At 44.1% G+C, this 22,387-nt stretch overlaps 1 protein-coding gene across 1 annotated transcript in view; it reads left to right on the plus strand.

The window, feature by feature from the left end:
* KDSR (3-ketodihydrosphingosine reductase) overlaps positions 1-22,387 on the plus strand; it is a 39,025-nt gene that overhangs the window by 2,906 nt on the left and 13,732 nt on the right. The window contains exons 2-6 of the mRNA XM_067698890.1: positions 2,252-2,341; positions 4,353-4,409; positions 8,863-8,928; positions 9,121-9,216; positions 16,474-16,665. Of these exons, the coding sequence (XP_067554991.1) occupies positions 2,252-2,341; positions 4,353-4,409; positions 8,863-8,928; positions 9,121-9,216; positions 16,474-16,665 (501 nt within the window). The remainder of the gene's footprint in view (positions 1-2,251; positions 2,342-4,352; positions 4,410-8,862; positions 8,929-9,120; positions 9,217-16,473; positions 16,666-22,387) is intronic.

The following is a 22,387-nucleotide window of genomic DNA, read 5'->3' on the forward strand; positions in this document are numbered from 1 at the left end:
AATTCTTGGAGGAGGAGACATTGGAACTGGCCTCTGCGAGTTAGGTAGGATTTGGAAATGCAGCTGTGTGGGAGATGTTGAGTGGAGGGACCTCTAGGCAGCAGGAACAACATCATGAAACAGCTAAGGACATTTTTAGGGACCTTGCTAATTGCTATGGAATTGGAATATCTGGTGAAAAGTCATAAGCCAAAACTACCCATGAAATATTTCAATAGCAAGGAGGTCCTCAGAGGCAACTGTTAGCTGGGGCAGCAGGTATATTTTTACAGTAACCGGTAGATAATTGGTTAATTTTCCCAAAGAAATCCCTTCATTAGTGAGAAGTCGAGGCTCAAGAGAAAGTAGGGGCGTCCCATGGACATAGGTGCATTGTGTAGGAGGATGTCATGATGATTTTAAAATCATGTGATCGATTGGTCAGAGATATTCTTTACAGCATGATTTATATCTAACAGTAAAATATTCGAAATAATCTAAATGTCTAACAATAGGGAAATAGTTAAATATTTTTTGATACGGCTGTTTAATGCAATATTGTAAAGCCTTTTAGTTTTTTAACCTCAGACATTACAAAATAATGTTTTTTAGAGTAGGATGCAGAAGCGTGTAAGGACAGATGCCCCTCTGACACTTGCTTTCTCCCCTCACCTGACAACTCCAGGCCCCCCACTCCCCTGGCCCATGTTATAAGATGTGTGTAGGGAAAATGACTAGAAAGGTAATGTTACATTCATATTATTAAATAAAATATATATTGAGTCCTTCCTGTATGCCAGGCACTGTACTAAGCGCTAGGGATACAGTGGGGAGCCAAGATAGAGTTGGTATTTTTATGGAGTTTACGGGGTGGTAATGGAAGAGATGGTTGTGAATCAAATAATCACACAAGTAAATGCATGGCTGTTTGGTTATGGAGTGATGTAAAGCAAAGAAAAAAGAGGATGCAATGCTGCAAAGTGGGTTGCGGTGGGGTAGAGGGGAGTCCATGAAGGCTTTCCTGAGGTAGTGAGGTAGAGCTGAGATTTAATGGGTGAATCGATGCCAGTTAGATGAAAAGAGGGGAGGAGAGCATTCCTGGAAGGGAAAATAGAATGTGCAAAGGCCCTGTGGTTGGAGAGAGCATAGAACCAAAAGACAGCTAGTATGGCTGAGCTATATTTGGTGAGGGTTAGACTAGTGCAAGAAGAAAAGCTTTACTTTTCAGTATTTCCATGTGATCATGTATTACTTTATAATAAGCAGTCATTTAAAATATCGTAAGTATATGCAAGTGATTATTCTTTTCATCTCCTGTAGAGCTGGTCATGCATAGGAGATGTGTAGTAAAGAAATGGTTCATTTGGGTTTGGACTCAAAGGCAGACTAGTGTTTTTTATTTTTACTTTTTATTTTATTGAAGTATAGTTGACTTACGATGTTAATTTCTGCTGTACAGCAAAATTTTTCATATTTTTTTCCATTACGGTTTATCACAGAATATTGAATATAGCTCCCTGTGCCATACAGTAGGGCCTTCTTGTTTATTCATTCTGTATATACTAGTTTGACCTGCTAATCCCAAACTCCCAATCCATTCCTCCCCCACCCCCCTCCCCCTTGGCAACCACAGGTCTGTTCTCTGTGTTTGTGAGTGTTTCTGTTTCATAGATAAGTTCATTTGTGTCATATTTTACATTCCACGTATAGCGATATCATAGGATGTTTGTCTTTCTCTGTCTGGCTTACTTCACTCTGTATGATAATCTCTGCGTCCCTCCATGTTGCTGCAAATGGCATTCTTTCTTTCTTTTTCATGGCCAAGTAGTATTCCATTGTATATACATACCACATCTTCATCCATTCATGGATGTTTAGGTTGTTTCCATGTCTTGGCTATTGTAAATAGTGCTGCTGTGAACATAGGGGTGCATGTGTCTTTTCGAATTATCAGACTAATGTACTGTTTATTAGCTAGATGTACAGGGCATTTCCCCCTCTCGTCCCCCCCCAGCCACAGTGAACTCAGAAAAATATCATAGGTGTGCAATTGATAGCTCAGTACTGGAAACAACGCAGGCCCGGCTGACAGTGTAATCTTTCCACGTCTGCACTTAAACTCCATTCATTAGGTCTGGGATGAAGATGCTACAATAGCTGAAGATTTAGTTCCTGTAGGTTGGGTTTTAGAGCCCATCATAGTTATTTTAAATAAACTTCCCACAGAAGGGAAATTTCAGGTGCTAAGATTTCTTAATTTCTGCTTTTTTAGGTTACAGGAGGCTCCAGTGGCATCGGAAAGTGCATTGCTATCGAGTGCTATAAACAAGGAGCTTTTATAACTCTGGTTGCACGAAATGAGGTAAGTCTTCTAGGTTCATTACTATTCACCTACTAATTCATCGTTACATTAGTCACAGAGGCTATGCGACCGTCACAGTGTTCACACCTGTGGGGAAATCACTCATGTCTGTGGTTGGAGGTGTGATTCCTGAACCACTGGTTATTTCTTGTATTTGGGACAAAGACTTCTTGGCTGAAGTCAGGTTAGTTCCACAGATATTTTTTCAGTGCCAGCAACTCTTAGGCAACATCATGGACACTGCAGATCTAGGAGCGGCCAAAACCTAGTTAAGCACACACCTGGCCACAGGAAGCGCGGGGCCCGCCACCTCCCCGGAGGTGCCGACAGCAGCCATCGTGGGGCTCGTTCCTAAGTCCTGAAGGATGACGTGTAGGTGTTTCTCTATAATTTGCTTATGACATGAGCTCCATCTCTAGTGAAACCCAGACCCTGCAGGGGAATCTCACTCTTCCCCAGCAGTTTAGCAAAACATGTGTCTTTCTGTACCGAGTCAACACAAGGTCTGTTTTTCTTTCTTTCTTTTTGTTTTTCAAGTGTCTGTTATTCTTGCCAGAGCCCAGAGCAGTGACACTGTATTCCCACGAGCAGTCATGGCGTCCCCTTGCTCTATGCGCGGGGGAAGGACCACGGCTGTCCTGTCCAGTGCTGTCGTTCTGTGCTTGGCCTAATTGCTTGGGTCACAGTGGGTGCTCCAGACATCTTTGTTGGATGAAGAGATGAAGGGAGGGATGACGGAGAGAGTGGGTGCTCCAGGGCGCCATCGTTGATTGGGGGATTTGGCTTCACCTGTGAATAAGGAGGGCGGTAGTGTGGTGGCTGCCAGGTAGGGGTGCACAGCTGAGCGGGGCCCAGTGAGGAAGGCAGGTCACGGGGGGCCTGGGGGAGATGCGTAAATAATGACCCAGAATTAGGCTCGGGCGTCCATCATTTCTTTTAAAAATGAAGAAAGGCAGAATTAGCTACCTTTTATTTATCCCCTGACCCCTCCAACAATGCATCTGCTTTGACGTTGAAGCCACCTTCCATGACTGAAAACACGACTGTGAGAAAATGGCATTTTGTGAGATTTAAACAATGCTGATATCTGACAAAAGACAGATGAAAAACGAGGCAGGGAGGCCAGCATTTCAGGTGCTCAGAAGCTCTTTCTGTGGTCCTGGCATTGCTGGAGGTGAATGAGCCTTCTGGCACTGATAAAGTCTTTATTTTCTAGTGTAATTTTCTATTCTGATTTTGGCAAAGTCAGGTGGTGCACATCTTTATTAATAGAATAATATAATTTTATTATAGGCACATTCTTGTTTAGAAAACCCACGTGTCTTTCGGAAGGATTCCCCCCTTTTGTTCTTCTCTGCTATCATGATGTATTTAAATTTCAGCTTTTATAGCAAATTAAGGCACTGTAAACCGATCTCTGTCTTCTTGAAAATGACTAAAACAAGCAGAATTGAGACCTTGGAAGAATTACACAATTACATGGGTTAGCTTTGCTTGTCCTCAGAGTATCTTTGAAAGTATCCAGGCATAGGTTTACCTAGTCCGTCTAAAAACTGATTTTGACTATATTTGCTTTTCAGTAGAGGAGGAAAACGTTGGACGATCTCGTAGGAAAGCATTCTTGACATGGAATCACATGTACCCTTAAGTTTGGGAAGCACTGCATATCAGCGTGGTTGTTCTTGTTTCATATCTAAGTAACGTCAAATTAAAACATTTATTAGAATTGATAGGGTGACCTTAGCAATTAATACTGATAGTAGGGATTTTGAGGTTCATTAATTTTTATTATCTTTCTCTGCAGTGAATTTTAAAACTTGCCTTCACTTAGCCATAGCTTAGCATACTTTACAGCTATGTGTCCACCATAGCTCTGCAATATGGGTGCTGTCCTGCGTGTTTTTTGGCATTTAATAAATCCTTGTACAACTAATTGCTTTTTCTCTCCTTTTAAACAAACAAGTGGACAAATAGACAATCAGTAGAACTAATTGTTCTCTGTTACTTTCAGGACAAACTGTTGCAGGCAAAGAAAGAAATCGAAAAACACTCTATTAATGATAAACAGGTAAAAATCACTGCCCTCATGACGCATTTTCTATACTAATCAACACAGGTGTGCAGAGGAAGAGAAGAGGTACTTCAACTGTGAATAGTTCATTGAAAGCACGTAAGCTTTTCCTAATTAAAATACATATTAGGCTGTCTTTAAAAAGATGAAATTATATGAATTGTCTAGGATTTCATGTTATTACCAAAAACAGTGTATAGACTCTAACACACATACACACACAAATGATCAAATAACAGAATGCTTTCCTAGAAAATGATTTCATTTCCATTATTTATTCAAATTAACTTAAGGGGAAGGAGGTATTAAATGTTTTTTTTGGTTGTGGAATTTTTTGATGAATAAAATGGTATGTATATATATACAATATGTATTTTAGTATAAAACATAATAATAAATTGATAGCCACACACTCATCACCAGCTTAAGAAATGGCATTTACCAGGGCCCCTGAAGGCTCCTCTGTTCCCCCCATCCGCCTCATCTTCCTGTCTCATTCCTAGAGGCAACCCCCAACTTGATTTTTGTGTTACTTCTTCCATTGCTCTTTAAAAATAATTTGTCCATAAATGCATGTGACACTGAGAAGAGTATTGTTTACTTCGGCTTCTTTTTGAACTTTATGGCATCATTCTTATTTTGATAGCTTTATTGCGATATAATTCACATACCATAAAGTTCACTGATTTAAGGTGTACAATTCAGTGGTTTTTAGCTTATCCACAAAGTTGCACAGTTATCACCAGAATCAATTGTAGAATACTTTCATCATCCCATAAAGGAAGTGTATATTCATTAACAGTCACTCCTTGTTCTCTCCCAACCCGCTCCTAGCCCTAGGCAATCACTAACCTACTTTCTCTCTCTAGGTTTATATAGCATCATTCTTTGTGTACTCTCATGCAACTTTATTTCTTCACCTGATACTATTGTTCAAATTCCTCTCTGTTGCTGCATAAAGTAGTAGTTCATTCTTTTTTTTTTCCTGCTGTCTAGTGTTTTCTTGTATGTATAGACAACCTTCCATTCATCAGTTCTACTGTTGGGTGGCTACTTAGGTTGTTTCCAGTTTTTTTGTTAGTTTGCTTTGTTTCTTGCTATTACTAAAGTGTATCCCTTTGTGCACTTGTGCAAGAGTGGAACATACCTAGAAATGGAATTGCTGAGTTGAGTGTATGCATCACCAAAGTGTTTACACTCTCACCAGTAGTGGTCGTTGACTCTTTGCCAACACTTGGTATTGGCAGACTTTCTAATTTTTGCCTTTCTGATGAGTTTTAAGTGGTGTTTCACTGTAGTTTTAATTGCCTCTTTTCTTTCCACGAGAATATATTAGAGAACTTTGCATGTCAATATAAATGAGTCGGCCTCATCTTTTAAAACTGCTATGGCATAATATTGAGTACCCCAGAGTTTATTTAACCTGTTGCCTCTCGTTGGCTATTTGTATTTTGTTTTCTTTTGCATTCTATGCTGCACATAAAAATCCTCATCCACCTCTCTTTGTGCACCTATGTGAGTTTTTCTCTAGTACCGTGGCCTCTGCCTGTATCTCCTCTGAAGCCCACAAACATTAGAAAGCTGCCAGCTCAGCAAATCTCCCCAGTTTCCTGTTTTTTTAAATATCCCTGTAACTTCTGATAGAGAATGAAACATCAGAGCCACAGATCTGAAATGTCCTGGCTGAAGGCCAGTCACGCCTGCTGCTAGCGCCATCTCTGCTCTGGGCTTCTTCCTCATTATCCCCACTCCTTCATCTATCAGGAGGCTTCAGGTCATGTGGAAAGTTCTTGACTTGCACATCAAGGAAGGCGAAGATCATTGGGCTGGGCTGGGCAAGTGGGGGCCTGATCCTGCCGCTGGGCCCAGAGCTGGCTTGTTACTCCTCTTAGCAAAAGCAGTGCCCTGGGGGCATTCTTTTTCCTGGGAGTTTGTAAACATTTTTTTTGAAATGTTACTGACCTGTGGTATAGGTTTTATTCACAGTAAGTGATCTAATACCGTATGAAAAGGCATGTTTAAAATTAATTGTATGATTCCTACTCTCTTTTTTAAAATATGTCTTCTGTATGATGATGGGATAGAATTCAAGGACAAGCCCACTAGTCTGGAATATTCCAGGTTACGTTTGCGAAGGGGCTTGTTTCCTTTTCATAGGAATTTAGACCATTAGGATGGGGTTCCTTCTTGCATTAAATACAACTTCCTGCCTGATGTTATCAGTCCTAAGGCAACGGGGCTCTTTTTATCCAACCCTTTGGCCTCACTTCTCACATTGTGGCTTCTTAGAGCTGGAAGGGATCTGGCTCGTCGCTAGCCTGTGACGCTGTTACTGTACAGATGAGACCACTGCAAACGTCTTGGGTTCCGCTCAGCTGGTGAATGAAGGGACAGGATTGGAACCCCGGCTTCCCCAGTGCCGTGCCTGTTCTTCCCACCACAACACACGGCCTTGGACTTGCAACTGCACCTGGTTGCATATCGTGGGTGTGTGCTCCCTTCCGTACACACCCGCTCTGTCTTCCACTTAGCTTGGCGGCCAGTCTCAACAGGGAGGAAACCATGGAAAGGCTGAGAAACTGCAAACACCCTTCTGCTTCTCTCAGTGACCTCCCTGGGAACATAGAACATTTCCTATGTCAGAGGCCTAAGCTCTGATTTGAAAACATTGTCTGAAAAGCAAAGTTAAAACGGTAGCTTGGGCTTCCCTGGTGGCGCAGTGGTTGAGAGTCTGCCTGCCGATGCAGGGGACACGGGTTCGTGCCCCGGTCCGGGAAGATCCCACGTACCGTGGAGCGGCTGGGCCCGTGAGCCATGGCCGCTGGGCCTGCGAGTCCTGAGCCTGTGCTCCGCAACGGGAGAGGCCACAACAGTGAGAGGCCCGTGCACCGCAAAAAAAAAACAAAAACAAAATTAAAAAAAACAGTAGCTCACTGTCCCCATTAGTGTTCTTAATTTCTATTTCATAAATTTCTATCAAAGTAAGCACTGAGGGACTCCCCTGGTGGTCCAGTGGCTGAGACTCCACACTCCCAATGCAGGGGGCCCGGGTTCAATCCCTGGTGAGGGAACTAGATCCCACATGCCTGCCGCGACTAAAAAAGATCCTGCATGCCGCAACTAAGACCCAGCGCAGCCAAATAAATAAATAAATAGATAAATAAATACATACATTCCCCAAACAAAGTAAGCACCGAGATACATGCTTTTCCCCCCTTTTCCCCTCCCTCCCTCCCTTTTCAAAGACTAAATGGCTGAGCTCTTCCCACCATCCCTCTGTGCTGTGCATCCCTAAACATGGCCAGGTTTGTACTAGGTGGGCTTGGACTCAGCTTGGTGACCCCTCATCTAGAAAATCTGTAAATGGCAGTTCAGTCCAGAGTCAGGGACCTCAAGCAAACCTCAGAGTGAACCAAATGTGACTTGGTTTCCCCCCCGGCTCCCACAGGCCCAGATCTGCCCTTGGCCTAGTAAGATGATTCCACCAGCTTAGCCTCCCAGCGCGGCTGGTCTAAGGAGGCTTCTGGAAGTAGATCCTGTTGACTTATCTCTTTATTCCACCTACTGGTATTGAATCCTAAGAGGGCAGTGATAGCTCTGATACTGCTCTGATACTCTGATATTAAGTTTGCTATTATTTTTTGACCCCTTTATTGAGGTAGGATTTGTGTACAATGAACCACACCAATTTAAAGAGTTCAGTTGGATGGCTTTTGACGGATGTATCACTAAATGCTTGTGAAACCACCCCTGAAATCCAGACACAGAGCATTTCCATCACCCCTGGAGTTTGCCCTGCCCCTCTGCACCCCGTTTCTCCCTCTACTCCTGGGTGCACTTGGCTTGTGATGTACTTCCTGTCACTACAGGCTAGTTGCGTTTTAAGAGGAGAGTTTTTACATTTCTTTTCTCTTTCTAGCTTTAGTGAGGCATACGTAGACAAAAATTGTATATATTTAAGGTCTGCAACGTGACGATTTAATATATGTTTACACTGTGTAAGAGTGACCGCAGACAAGTGGATTAACACGGCCAACACCCCACGTAGTTACCGCTTTTGTGTGTGTGGTGAAAACACTCCAGATCTACTCTCTTAGCAGATTACAAGTCTACAGTACAGTATTAATAACAATAGTCACTATGCTGGGCATTTGATCCCCAGAACTTATTCATCTTCCACCTGAAAGTCTGTACCCTCCAGCCAGCATTTCTTAGAACATTCTTTTGAGTTTGCTCAAAAGAGTTTTTTTCAAGAAAGTGCACCCCTGACCCCATTTGTCTCTCCGAATTGCATTGTCAGCAGATTTCAAACCCTGCAATCTGTACCTCCAAAACTGGACTCCTTCTTTATTGGAAAAAAATTGCCTTTAATTTAAAAAAAAAAAAAGTTCTTTTGAAGGTAGTTTCAGACCCCTGCATAGCTTTGATTATTTTTTTCTCTGTCTAACAGGTGGTGCTTTGTATATCAGTTGATGTATCTCAAGACTACAGCCAAGTAGAGAATGTCATAAAACAAGTAAGAGGTTGGGTTAATTGGAATTAATCCGCTCGCCTTTCGATTGGTTTGCCATTTTGGTGTGTGGCTTGGAGTTGACATATCTTCCTTGTAGATTTAATAGTTTTATAGATTTTATTTATTGGCATTGATTGGCTACTAAGGGATTCTTTTCTTCTCTTTCTTAATGCCCACTCTGATACATTTTTCCAGGCACAGGAGAAACTGGGCCCAGTGGACATGCTTGTAAACTGTGCAGGAATGTCACTTGCAGGAAAATTTGAAGATCTTGAAGTTAGTACTTTTGAAGTAAGTAAACATTTGTTTTTTCCTCATTGGGGTAGCCCATGCACTAAAAGGGAGGACTCATTCCTGGCTAAAGGCTTTATGAATGAAACAGGTGAAATGCGTTCAGATTTAACAGAAGCTTTAGAAAACTAGAGGATGGACAAGATTTTAGTCACAGTGACCATCCAGCCTTAGAAGTTTAGACAAGTCTCTGGACCTTGGTTTCCTCAGCTGTAAAATGGGAATGAAACCTCCAACCTGACACAGATTACTGCGTTGATTCACTGAGGTCATATCATCAAGAGAGCTCTTTGTACGCCAAGAGAGGCTGGATTTTCTTGTCAAGTATCAGTGTTTTGAACAATGAAAACCCAAAAAAAGTGAAGAGCAGACTCTAGAGTTTTGAAACCAAGAGACAAAGATAATGCGTCATATTCATATATTTTTTAAAAAGGTGAGCCAAAGAAACGCACATCAGATCTGAAGGCTTTCTTAGGTGCAAAACATGTTTTTCTTTTGTTGACATTGCATCAACCATCTCTTTCTTACTGGTCTCTAGAGCCTTCCTGCTAGCCATGGGTTTTGAATGATGTGCTCTGTGAAGTTAAAATGCATCCCCCTCTTATGGAAGAGGAGACTCCAAGAGCAGCGGTTTGGACATCTTGCTTCTGGCGGACTGTGGGAAAGCACCGTAAACTCTGTGATTAGGCGAGCTAGGCGAGTCCAGATGGAGAGGGAAGCAGAGGGATGCCGTAGCAGGGACTCTAGTGTCTTAAGGCTCCTTTATCAACTCGGCATAAAAGATAGTTGTCTTGACCTGTATGCCATTATCTCTAAGTATTGACAGGGAGATTTTGAAGATTTTCTCAACAGCTGTGTAAAAAATCAGTTGTGGGAAATAGTTGTAGTCTAGGTATGAAATGATGAGGGGAGAGACTTCAGAGGCGGCCAGCGAAAGAGAAGTATGTGTGCGTGCGTGCATGCGTGTGTGCGTGCATGCGTGTGTGCGTGAAAGATGATATAAAGGGAGAATCAGCAGACTCACCTTGACTGGCTGTGGACGGCAAAGAGGATGGAGGTGTAGGTAGCTATGTGGCTGTAATAAATAAATGCATAGTTGTAAAGCTAAGACCTCAGGACGTGGGGTGTGTCCAGGGGCAGAAGGGGAGGGATTGTTTCCAGTTGTGGGTCTGATGGAAGTCCGAAGGTAATGGAGTGAATGATTTGTGGGGATTTATAACTGAGAAGAATAGAAGAAACTGAGAGTATAAGACCAGGTGACTGTGTGGGACTTCCTTGGCGGTCCAGTAGTTTAGACTCCGTGCTTCCACTGCAGGGGGTGTGGGTTCGATCCCTGGTCAGGGAACTGAGATCCTGCATGCCACTCGGTATGGCCAAAAAAAAAAAACAGGTGACTGTGTGTGGGTATCAATGACAAGGAGAAAACGTGAAGCAGGTGAGATGAAGGAAGAAGTACAATTCATGTATAGAATATGAAGCATGCTGAAATATTTTTAAAAAAAGCACAAATCTAATCTTTTTTAAAAAACTCACTTTATTCTCAACCTTCAGTCTCCAGCACACTATCTCCTTCCTTCTGTCTGTCTGTCTCTCATTCTCTCTCACTTTCGTTTAGAAAAACAATCGATTTCTTTCCCACCCACACCAGTACCCACGCACACAGACTGTTTGTTGCTCTGTCCCCAGCAGCATGGGACAGTAGGAGAAAAGCTGGCCTTTGGCATCAGACTAAACCAGTTTTAAATCTTAGCACAACTGGTTTCAAGTCTAACCATTTACTGACTGTGATCTCAGGCAAACCGTTCTTCCTTCTGGCCTCAGGTTTTCCTCCATCCTCAGCCTGCATCTCTGTGAATGGGACCTACGGCGCCCAGGGCCATGAAGATGAAGTAGCATAATTGGGTGCATAACGCTCAGCTCAGGGTAGCTGTGTGTGAATATTAATGTCCTTTGTCTTTTATTCATTCAACCCACCAATATTCGAGAAAGCCTCTAGTGAATCGAGTGCCATTCTAGGGCCCGGGGATGCCGTGGTGAGCGGGAGAATAAAGGCTTGGCCCAGCTAGGGTGGGACAGACCAGGCGGGATCCAGCTTCTCAGCAGTGTGATTACAGATGCCCCAAGTATTGATTCTCGGGGGAGAGGAAATGGGAAAGGAAGAGAGGAGGCTCTTTTACACATTGTGGAAGGTGACCCGAAGGGCAGGTGCAGAGACAGCAAGAAGGAGATCCAGTCCAGAGAGCCAGTGGCTGCAGGGGCCCCGAGGTGGAAAGAGCCGGGCAAACTCCAGGAGCTTGACCAGGAGGCCAGGAGGCCAGAGCTTCCTGAGCCCTGGGCACGTGGGATGGGGCCACTGTGGATTTCAGCTGAAAACCTCTGAAGGGGTTGAAGCCAGGCTGGGGAGTAGTGAGATCTGCATCGCAGCCTTTAGAGGCTCCTTCTGCCTGCTGCGTCAGGAGACTGAGGACTGTCAGGGTGATTAAGACAAGGGTCGGCGGTGTTGGGAAGTGGATGCAGCTGCCGGCGTGGGTCACCGTGGAGTGGGGAGAGGTCAGCACGGCGCAGGGGCTTAAGCAGCTGACAGGGGATGTTGGAATTGGCCTCACCTCCGAAAGGACTGGGCTCTAAAGAGGAAGCCTGGTTAACCCCAAACCTGTTGCTCTATTCCAGTGACAGGGCCTCATTCCAGGGATGGTTTGCTGTGGGCCCCGCCGTCTCTGGCCATCGCCCCTCTACCCCTGGCTGCCCTGAGAGGAGGCAGGAGGCCACTGTGCTGCAGAGGGCGTCCCCTTCGCAGGCCATCACATGCCCCTCTGCTCTCTCCCACCTCGGTCTGGTCACTTGCCTCGTTCTGGTCAAGTCCAGGTGTGGGCTTATCACCGACACCCCCTGTTAGAACACACACTACCACGTTTGATGCATTTTCTGAAGATAAGAGTTCCTTTTTCTTTAAGATGAATTCTATCTCAATTATGTTCTTTGGTTTGTTTGGAGTATTTTTCATTTTAATTTTGCCGACGTTCACATGCATGTAAATCGCAGGTACACAGTAGTTTGTGCTGTCGTGACTCATTGCCGGGAGACTTAAATTAAGCATGTCCTGTGTGGCTCCACGGGGAGAGGGCTCGTGGAAATGTGCTCCTGGATTCCCCTGGACTTTGGCCGGTGCCTTTTGCCCTCGCTGGTCTCGCTTTGTGTCCTTTCACTGTGATAAGCCTCAGTCGTGAGCACAGCCGTGTGCAGAGTCCCCTGAGACCTTGCAGCGAATCGCCCACGCTGGAGGTGGTCTTGGGGAATACCAACACTTCTCTTAATTTTCCTTTTCAGTGGTTTTCTCTGTGGGTTCTTGGAGGTGTATCTTGTTTTATCCACCTGTAGCTATCAATGAGAGCAGTTTTTGATGGGGATTACACTGCTGCTGTAGATCCATTTGGGGAGAACAGACATCTTAATAATGTTGAGTCTTCTAACCCTTACAACATAATATATATCTCCATTTATTTAGCTTAAGTTTTCTTTAATCTCTGTCAGCAGTGTTTTGTCATTTTCAGCATATGGGTCTTGCTCGTTGTTTTTCAGTATTTCATGTTTTTTGATGATAGTGTAAATGGTTTTTTTCATTTCAATTTCTGAGTGTTCATTGCTAATATAGAAAAATACAATTGATTTTTGTGTACTGATCGTGCAGTGTTGCTGAACTCCACTATTAATTCTAGCACTCATTGGACTTTCTACATCCAAGGTCGTGTCATCTGCAAGTGTTACTTCTTCATTCCCATCTGCATACCCTTATTCCATGGGCTGGGACTTGCAGTACAGTGTTGAATAGAAGTTGGTGAAAGCAGGCATTCTTGTCGTGTTCCTGACCTTAGGGAGAAAGCACTCAGTCTTTTACTATTAAGTATGATGTTAGCTGTAGTTTGTTTTTGTTCTCTTTTTTAATTCTTTTTTTTTTGGCTGCACTTCACAGCTTACAGGATCTCAGTTCCCTGACCAGGGGTTGAACCCAGGGCCACAGCAGTGAAAGCCCAGAATCCTAACCACTAGGCCACCAGGGAACTCCCTGTTTTTTGTTTTTGGTAGATGCCCTTTATCAAGTTTAGTAGTTTATCCTAGTTTGCAGAGAGTTTTTATAAGGAATGAATGTTGAATTTTGTCAGATGCTTTTTCTGCATCTATTGGGATGATCACAGAGTTCTTTTTTAGTTTGTTAATATGGTGAATTACATTGACTAGTTTCCAAATGTTTCCAACCTTGCATTCCTGGGATAAACGCTGCTTGGTTGTGATTATTATTATCCTTTCTTTGTTCTTGAGGGATATTAGCTGTACTGTTTAGTAATGTTATTTTGTGATTTTTGTATAAGGGTCAGGGTGGCCTCATAGCATGAGTAGGGGAATATTCCCTCCTTTTCAATTCTCTGGAAGAATTTGTGTAGAATTGATTTATTCTTTTTTAAAGGTTTGCTAGAATTCACCAGTGAAGGCTGAGGTTTCCTTTGTGGGAAGGTTTCTAACTTTAGTTTCTTTAACAGATGAAGGGCTACATCTATATCTTTTTACCTGTTTCTTTTGGAGTGACCTTTGGTAGCTTGTCTCTTTTAAGGAATCTGTCCATTTCATCTACGTCGTCGAATGGACGAAAGTTATTCATCATATTCCCTTATTATTATTTTAACATCCGTAGAGTGTGTAGTGGTGTCACCCCTCTCATTTTTGTTATTGATGATTTGTGTTCCTTCTCTTTCCTACCAGTATGACTACAGATTTATCAGTTTTGTTGATCTTCTCAACAACCAGCTTTTGGCTTTATTGATTTTTCTATTGGTTTTTTTTTTGTTTTCTATTTCATTTATTTCCTTTTATTTTTATTACTTTTTCTTCTGCTTACTTTTGTTTTAAGTTGCTCTTCTTCTTATGATTTCTTCAGGCGGAAGCTGAGGTCATCCATTGAAGGCTTTTTCCCTTTTCTAACACAGACACTTAGTGCTGTGGGTTTCCACCTGAGTTCTGCGTTAGCGGCATCCTACAGATTTTGATAAGTTGTGTTTTCATTTTCATTCAGCTAAAAATATGGTATAATTTCCCTGTCCATTTTCACTTTGACCCTTGGATCATTTAGAAGTGTTACTTAGTTTTTAAATATTTGGGGGATTTTCCAGAAATCTTTCTCTTTTTGATTTCCAGTTGAATTCCATTGTGGTCAGCAAACATACTTTGTATGAGTTGAATCCTTTTGAATTTATTGAGACTTGCTTTATAGCCCAGAATATCGTTTATCTTGTAGCCATTCCCTGTGCACTTGAAAAGAATATATAGCGTCAGCCCCGCATATCCGAGGATACAGACAGCTGACTGTACCGTGCCATTTATATGAGGGACTTGAGCATTTGCAGGTTTTGGTATCGGGCGGGGGGGAGGTCCTGAAACCAATCGTCCATGGATACCGAGGGTTGGTGGTATTGTGCTGTTTTGGGTGGAGTGTTCGATCAGTGTCTATACATTGTTCAGGTCTCCTGTCTCCTTCCTGATTTGTGTCTGCTTGTTTGTCAATTATTGAAAGTGGGGTACTGAAATCTCTGATTATGACGGTGGGTGGGTTTGTCTGTGTGACTCTTTTAAACAGACTCAGTCCACATTCCTGTCCTCCAGCCCCACGCCTGCCCTCCTGCCCCCAGCGGTGCTCGGTGTGCTGCATGGGCCTTTGGGGGCTTCTGTGGTTTAACCTTGCTTTTTAGTTTATCTTCTCCTCACCTCGCATTCAGCTTTCTGCCAGGTTAGTTCTCACTCGTCATTCTTTTCAACGTCCGAAATGTCATTGCTGCGATTTTCTTTGCTCACGTGGATTCTTGCCTTGAAAAAGATCTCTATTGAGATTTTAGTGGGGTCTCTGAAGGGAGCTAAGGTTTACACATGGCTTCAGTATGCCTTCTTTTTTTGTCAAACCAATATAATGATATTAAAAAACATTTGGGGGGGAAAAATGGGAATCCCAGAATCCTAACATAGTCACTCACAATTTTCTACATTTCTTTGGTTTTGTACCTGTGCACATGTACTTTTATTTAATATTCCAAATAGTTGCAGTCACGGTGTAAATACCGTCTGCCCTCTGCTTTTCTTTCTTTCTTTTTTTTTTTTTTTTGCGGTACGCGGGCCTCTCACTGTTGTGGCCTCTCCCGTTGCGGAGCACAGGATCCGGACGCGCGGGCTCAGTGGCCATGGCTCACGGGCCCAGCCGCTCTGCGGCATGCGGGATCTTCCCGGACCGGGGCACGAACCCGTGTCCCCTGCATCGGCAGGCAGACTCTCAACCACTGCGCCACCAGGGAAGCCCTGCCCTCTGCTTTTTTTAAACTAAGTATTTCCCCCTGGCCTGCTGGTGTTTCTGGTCATTGTTTCTAAAAGTTACTTAATGCTGTTGAGTTAACATTTCATGATGGACTTAAAGTTTGCCAGTGAAGTGTTTGGTTTCACATGGTGATAGATCTAGTATTTTTACAAGACTTTTAATATAGAAACATTGTAATGCAGTATCCTGAGACTTTCAGGTTGAAAATGTAAGGTTTTTAAGCGCTCCCAGGATGAGGGGAAAGTAGATCTTGGTGCCTCTATGAGTCCTTACCCATCATAAGAGCCGACATTTATTGAGTAATTGCTGCAGGTCAGGGGCTGTGCCAGGCGCTTGCCTTGTGTTTCCTCTTTCAATCCTTGCTGCAGGCCTGTGAGATCACACCCATATTAACCCTGTTTTCACTGAGGAAATAAGTAGAGTGTCTGACTTTTCTGTTCATCTTCAAATAGGCAGTAAATGGTAGAGCCCAAGCTTTACACCACAGTCGCTGCTGTCAACCCCGGTCCCCGTCTCTTTGTGGTCTTCCTGTCACTTAGAACTAATAGGGCTGGAAATACTTGAAGCTCTTTCCTCAAAACTGTTCCTCAGAAAGTGTTACCTGTAGCATGCAGTGTACTTTTTATAAGGAGAAGACTAATTTTGACCAGTCTTCAGCAAAGATGTAAGTGCTGTCGTTGTGAGAATGTAAGGCTAGATTGAAATAGGCTCCCAGTGGTAGGTCCTGTGTGTCACGGTCACTTACAGGATCATTAGGCCTTCATTCGTTCAGCAGATCGGCTGAGCTCCCAGTCACTTGGGCTCCACTGACGAGCTCAGACTTGGTGAGAAGGCAGGATGCCCGTGGGATGCAGCCTTGGGGCGTTGACCTTGCTTAGTTCTCGTGGCCTCTTTGTTCCCTGCAGAGATTAATGAGCGTCAACTACCTGGGCAGCGTGTACCCCAGCCGAGCGGTGATCACCACCATGAAGGAACGCCGCGTGGGCAGGATTGTCTTTGTGTCCTCCCAGGCGGGGCAGTTGGGCTTATTTGGTTTCACAGCCTACTCTTCGTCCAAGTTTGCCATCAGGGGATTGGCGGAAGCTTTGCAGATGGAGGTAAGAGCTGTCTTCAGTCAGCCCAGCAATATATGTTCCCCTTTAGTCTGTAACTTCCTTACACGTGTCATTGTATTAAATTAGAGATTTGTAGATTTGGCATTAGTGAAGGAGAATTGACGCAACCCCTGAACTTTGCAGTTAACATGCTTTTCATTGCATAAAAATTTACTACACAGTTAGCACTACTAACATCTTCGTAGCATTACAGGCATACCTCAGAGATTTTGTGGGTTCGGTTCCGGATGCAATAAAGTGAATATCGCAATAAAGCGAGTCACATGAATTGTTTGGTTTCCCAGTGCATATAAAAGCCACGTTTACACAGTACTGTGGTCCACTAAGAGTGCATAGCATTATGTCTAAAGAAACAATGTACATTCATTCCTTAATTAAAAAATACTTTATTGCTAAAAAAACGTTAACCATCATCTGAGTCTTCAGTGGGTCTTGGTAATAACATCGAAGATCACTGATCTCAGATCACCATAACAAATGTAATAATAATGAAAAAGTTTGCAATATCGGGAGAATTACCAAAATGTGTCTTAGAAACACGAAATGAGCAAATGCTGTTGGAAAAATGTTGCCAATAGACTTGCTCAGTGCAGGGTTGTCACAAACCTTCAACTTGTAAAAAATGCAATATCTGTAAAGCGCAGTAAAGCAAAGCATGATGAAGTGAGGTGTGCATTTACTGGCCTAATACTGTGTGAGTGTTTGTAAGATATTTTATTCTTTAACTTTTTGTTGTTGTTGTTCTTTAACATTTTTAAAGATACCCCTTTAACAAAAAAGGTCTGTCCTTTATGACTGACTAATAAAACTAACGTGTTTGAAGAAAGAGCTACTGTGTAGCTCTCAGTTTTTAGACAGATTCATTTAGCTTGATCTCAGTTTCCTTGTTTGTAAAAATGAGAAACTAAAAATTGCATTTGGCTTTCCTGATACTTATATTTTAATATCCTAAAGAAATATTGAATGTGAGTGCGTTTTATCTTCACAGTGAATAGAACATCTTGTGGAAGGAGGATGTGGTTAGGATTAGCATAAAATAAGCACTTGTCAGATGTGTATAATCTTCCTCCTCAGCTGCGTGAAGTAGACTTCTGCATTGTTGTCACATGGGGATGCTTAGAGAGCATCGCACGTATCTTTCCAAAATCACGTACTTTAAGGTAAAATTCTTTCTATTTCTATATACAGTTGACCTTGAACATCACACGTTTGAACTGCGCAGGCCCACTTATTTGTGGATTTCTTTCAATAAAGACTATAGTCCCTCATGATCTGAGGTTGGTTGAATCCGTGGATGCAGCTCTGTGGGTACGGAGGGCCTCCTGGAAAGTTATACGTGGAATTCGATTGTGCAGGGAGTCGGCGCCCCGACCTCCACATTGTTCAAGGGTCAGCTGTATACTGAAATATAACACTTAACACTTAGATTCTTAACATCATGATGTTAAGAAGCCCACAGGAAACTTCACTGTGGCCAGTCCTCTTATAGTAAGAGTGTGATTTGAGAATCCCATTTAATGATTAAGATCAAGGGTGGATAAATTTTTTTCCTGTAAAGGGCCAGAGAATAAATATTTTAGCCTTTGAGGGCTAGATGGTGCCTAATGCAGCTACTCACATCTCTTGGGATAGCAGGAAAGCAGCCTTGTGCAAGATTTAAATGAACGGGTGTGGCTATGTGCCAGTAAACACACAGGCAAAGGGCCATAGCTTGCTGAGCCCTGATTCAGAGAGCCCCCAGAAGAGCCCGTGACGGTACATGGCAGAGTGCCACGCTGCCCAGATATCGGATGAGCAATGCAGTGCAGACGTGTTCTCGGGTCAGTGACAGAATCCCGACCTGCCACTTAGGGACTGGTAGACTGTGCTGTTCTCATCCCAAAGGAACCAGCCACAAATTTCATTGTCATCAATGTCCTTGATACTCTTAATCAATGACAGGTCATTGTCATATATGCTTAGCCAATGGGGCACGTATGCCTGTGAAATTTCCAACAAGAACACCGGTATTTCTTTTGTAGTTTTTACGTTGAAAAGTCCCTTTATGAATAACCGTCTTATTTTTATAACAGTTTTGTGAAATATACGAGGCAGATGTTGTTATGTCACATTCTAGATAATAAAACTGAGTCTTCAGTAAAGCCATTGGGTTGCTCAGAGCCACATCATTACTCTGTGACAGAAATAGTAACAAAGTCCATGCCTTCTCGTTCTGCCTTTTGGCTCCCTGTCTGCCTCTGTAACGTGTCTATAATTCAGGTCAGGGGTTGCCTCACCCCTTCACATCGGTCTCAGAAACCCAGTAGGAGAAGGAATAGTTTGGAATTGAAAGGTCTGTGCACGAGGGCTTTTTGTCCCCGAGTCTTGTCTTGCAGAACGACTTCAGGATTCACTCATTTAGGGCAAAGTGTATGATCCAGGCAGCCTGGTTTCCTTTCGGGTAGAAAGAAGATGTTGATAAAGCAGAGGGAAAAGACAGGAGCTGCTAGTCCAGACGAGTCCCTGAGGCCTCCTGATGACACGCGTGATTCACGGGCTGCAAGTGGCCGGTCTGGACTTGCTGGTCAGCTTGACTTCGCTCCGTATTTGGATTCCATTAAAAATGCCCTCACATAGGGCTTCCATGGTGGCGCAGTGGTTAAGAATTCGCTTACCAAGGCAGGGGGCACAGGTTCGAGCCCTGGTCCGGGAAGATCCCACATGCCGCGGAGCAGCCAAGCCCGTGTGCCACAGCTACTCAGCCCACGCGCCTAGAGCCCGTGCTCCGCAACAAGAGAAGCCACCGCAATGAGAAGCCCGTGCACCGCAGCTAAAGAAAGCCTGCACGCAGCAACGAAAACCCAACGCAGCCAAAAATAAATAAATAAATTAATTAATTAAAAAAAAACCAAAAACTAAACACGTACATGGAAAGTAGGTTTGAGGGGAAGTAAATTCAGTAATCAAAATCTAGTTTGTTCATAGCAGAACTTGCATCAAAACAATTGTTTCCTTACAAACTTATCCTGTTTTTGAAACCTGGATCATTTGGTCTGTTTGGCCAAGGTGATTTTTGTGTTTTTGTGAATGAAACCTTCTAGACTTAGTCAGACTCTAAGTGCTGTTTATCATTCTTTTTTGGTTTAATGAATTCTTAAGTCTTCCTCTCCACCTCAGCCCTTGACCCTCAGACTAAAGTTGGACCTAGAAATGTTTTACATACAATTACTAAATTTGAAAGAATGCTTTGTTGGCTTTTTTTTTTTTTTGGTCGTCCTTTTTTGACTCAGTCTTTTAGGTACAAATACATCATTTAAAGATTTTAGAAGTTGATCTTTTTGGAAAGCAGACTTCTGAGGTGGGGTGTAGCCAAAGATGTGGTAGCAGACACCAAGTAAAAGAAAACTAGGTGTCCCCCTTTCTATTTCCCTTGGCCTCATGCCCCGCCCCCCAGCCCTGTCTTTTCCCGCCGTGGCCCACAAGTAAGCCGAGCTTTAGTTCTGGAGCTTCACGTCAACAGCTGTAATCCTTTCTCCAGCCCCCATGCCTTGGCTTTGGTGGAATGAGGAGCAGCACACCTTAGGTGAGATAGTTTTGGTAATAAGCCAGTTCTTGAGCACATAGGGCGTCTTTCTGATTGAGAACGAGGCCAGGTAGAAGGGAGGGAATGGTAACAGGATGGGACTAGGGCAGAGCAGTGGGGGAGACAGAATGGTCAGTGAGCAGAACAAGGAAACGCAGACAGGGGCTACGTAAATGGGAATCAGTGAAGTCCTGGCTTATACATTCTTAGCAGAAGTGGGCTTGAGGAGTCAGCACTCGTCTTAGCAAGAACCAGTGAAGCCAAATGAACCTCATTTCCTTTTCTGCCGGGGTTATGGGATCAGTCAGTTAAAGGAAGGTTGTAGATATAGTTTATATAGATTTTAACAAATTATTGAACCAAGGGTTTCAGGGGACTGTAAGCTCCACGAGGGCACAGTAATAATGCAGTAAGTATTTGTTGGATAAATAAATACAGCGGTTAGGTTACTAGCCACTGGAGGTATCCAGCCATAGGTTGAGAGGGTCATTTGGCTCCATGATTGTAGGTAGGATACCAGTACCCAGAAAGGGATTGGACTGGTTTCTCCCAACCCTGACAATCTGTGCCCACCCCGGGAAAAAGCTGTTCTGGAAAGCTGTTTTAACCATTTGGAAGCTCAGCCATAACCTTGCCTTTGAGAAACACTGCTTTGACATCCTGTCTTATGTTAGCTTAGTACCACTGTCCTGGGTCATTGCCGGGGAGGGAGCAGTGCAGAAGCGACCGCGTCTGAGCAGTCAGCTTCAGGCTTTGGGTGGGCTGTCTAATTACTGCTTATTGGCTTTTCTTTTTTTGGTGGTGTTTCTCTCTGGTCTGTGCACAGCAAAGGGCAGGGCCGTGGGAGACAGTTTTTAAAGTCAGTATCTCAAAAACAAGTGGAAGAGGAATTGCTTGCTCATCAGCCTCACTGCCGGGTGAATCCCGAGCTATCGATGAGCACGGCCGGGCCTTGAAGCCGCAGGCCCCGGCGATGTTGAGTGAATGCACTCTCACGCCCTAGGTGCGCGGAACCGAACCAGCAGGGACACCGTCCTCTGCTCTTGCACTTCCTGGGCTGGCTGGCCAGGCTCTCCTGCCCGCGTGCTTCTCCTGCCCCTGTGGCTCCTCTGCAGCCCTGAGGACCGTGCTTCACAGAAGGAAGTAGGGAGAAAAAAAGCCAAATGTAACACAGGACCCTGGGATGCTCTCAGAGGCTGATACACGAGGAAGCAATATAATATTGTCACTTGCAGCTTCCTTAAGACGCACAGTGGTCTTCCTCACGACCAGCTGCCTGTCCGCTGCCAACTTCCTTAGGCGTTTCCGTGCGGCTAAACAGTGAGCCAGAAGCAAACAGAAGTCATGGCAGAGATTCTGATGGTTTAATCCATCCTGCTTAGCGTCCCTAAGCCTCAGGGCCAGATACGAGCGTGGAGCACGGGGTCAGTGGGAGAGGTGTGTCCTGTCCGACCAGCAGGAGAATCTTCTAGAATTGTCGGAGGTGTGTTTATGAGTGAGGAGACCCCGCAGTGAGGTAAACAAGCCTAGGATTCTGTTCCAGAGAGAGCCAGGGAGCTGGGAAGAGAAGCTGGGAAGGAGTTTGCACGTATAGATGTGGGATGAGATGGTTCACAGGTGAGGTTGTCCTGGTCTGACCTGGGGGATCCACGCGGGGGAGCGTCCTGTCTGCTGGCCTGGCGGAGGAAGTGACCCCTGAGCCCCTCATTGGCAGGGGAGTTCCTGAACCAGCACACTTCCCAGGGGATGGATATAATTCTAGACCTGGGTCTGGGGTGGCACAAGAAGGGCATTGGGGAAGGGATTTGAATGATCTCAATATATTTTGCAAATGAAATCCACATAACCAGGGTTTGAGAAGCAGCCGTGAAGGAAAACAAACCCCTCTTGTGGAAAACAAACTTGTTTTCCTTCCTGATGGCCGAGGAGTAGACCTGTCCCGTGGCCTTGGCCACCGAGCCCAAGTGGTGTGCGGTGGCAGGGAGGACGAGCGGATTTCCCCTTAGCATCATCTGCTCTCCTCACGGGCAGCTCCCAGGCCCCTGGTCAGCGGGAGTGGAAGAAACTTAGAAGGAGGCGAATCTCCCTAGCTCAGGGCCAGCTGTTTTCTGGAATCGAGGTTGGGTGAGCTTTTTGCCTTTA

Source organism: Pseudorca crassidens, chromosome 12, assembly GCF_039906515.1.
Source record: "Pseudorca crassidens isolate mPseCra1 chromosome 12, mPseCra1.hap1, whole genome shotgun sequence".
In the NCBI taxonomy this organism is placed as follows: domain Eukaryota; kingdom Metazoa; phylum Chordata; class Mammalia; order Artiodactyla; family Delphinidae; genus Pseudorca; species Pseudorca crassidens.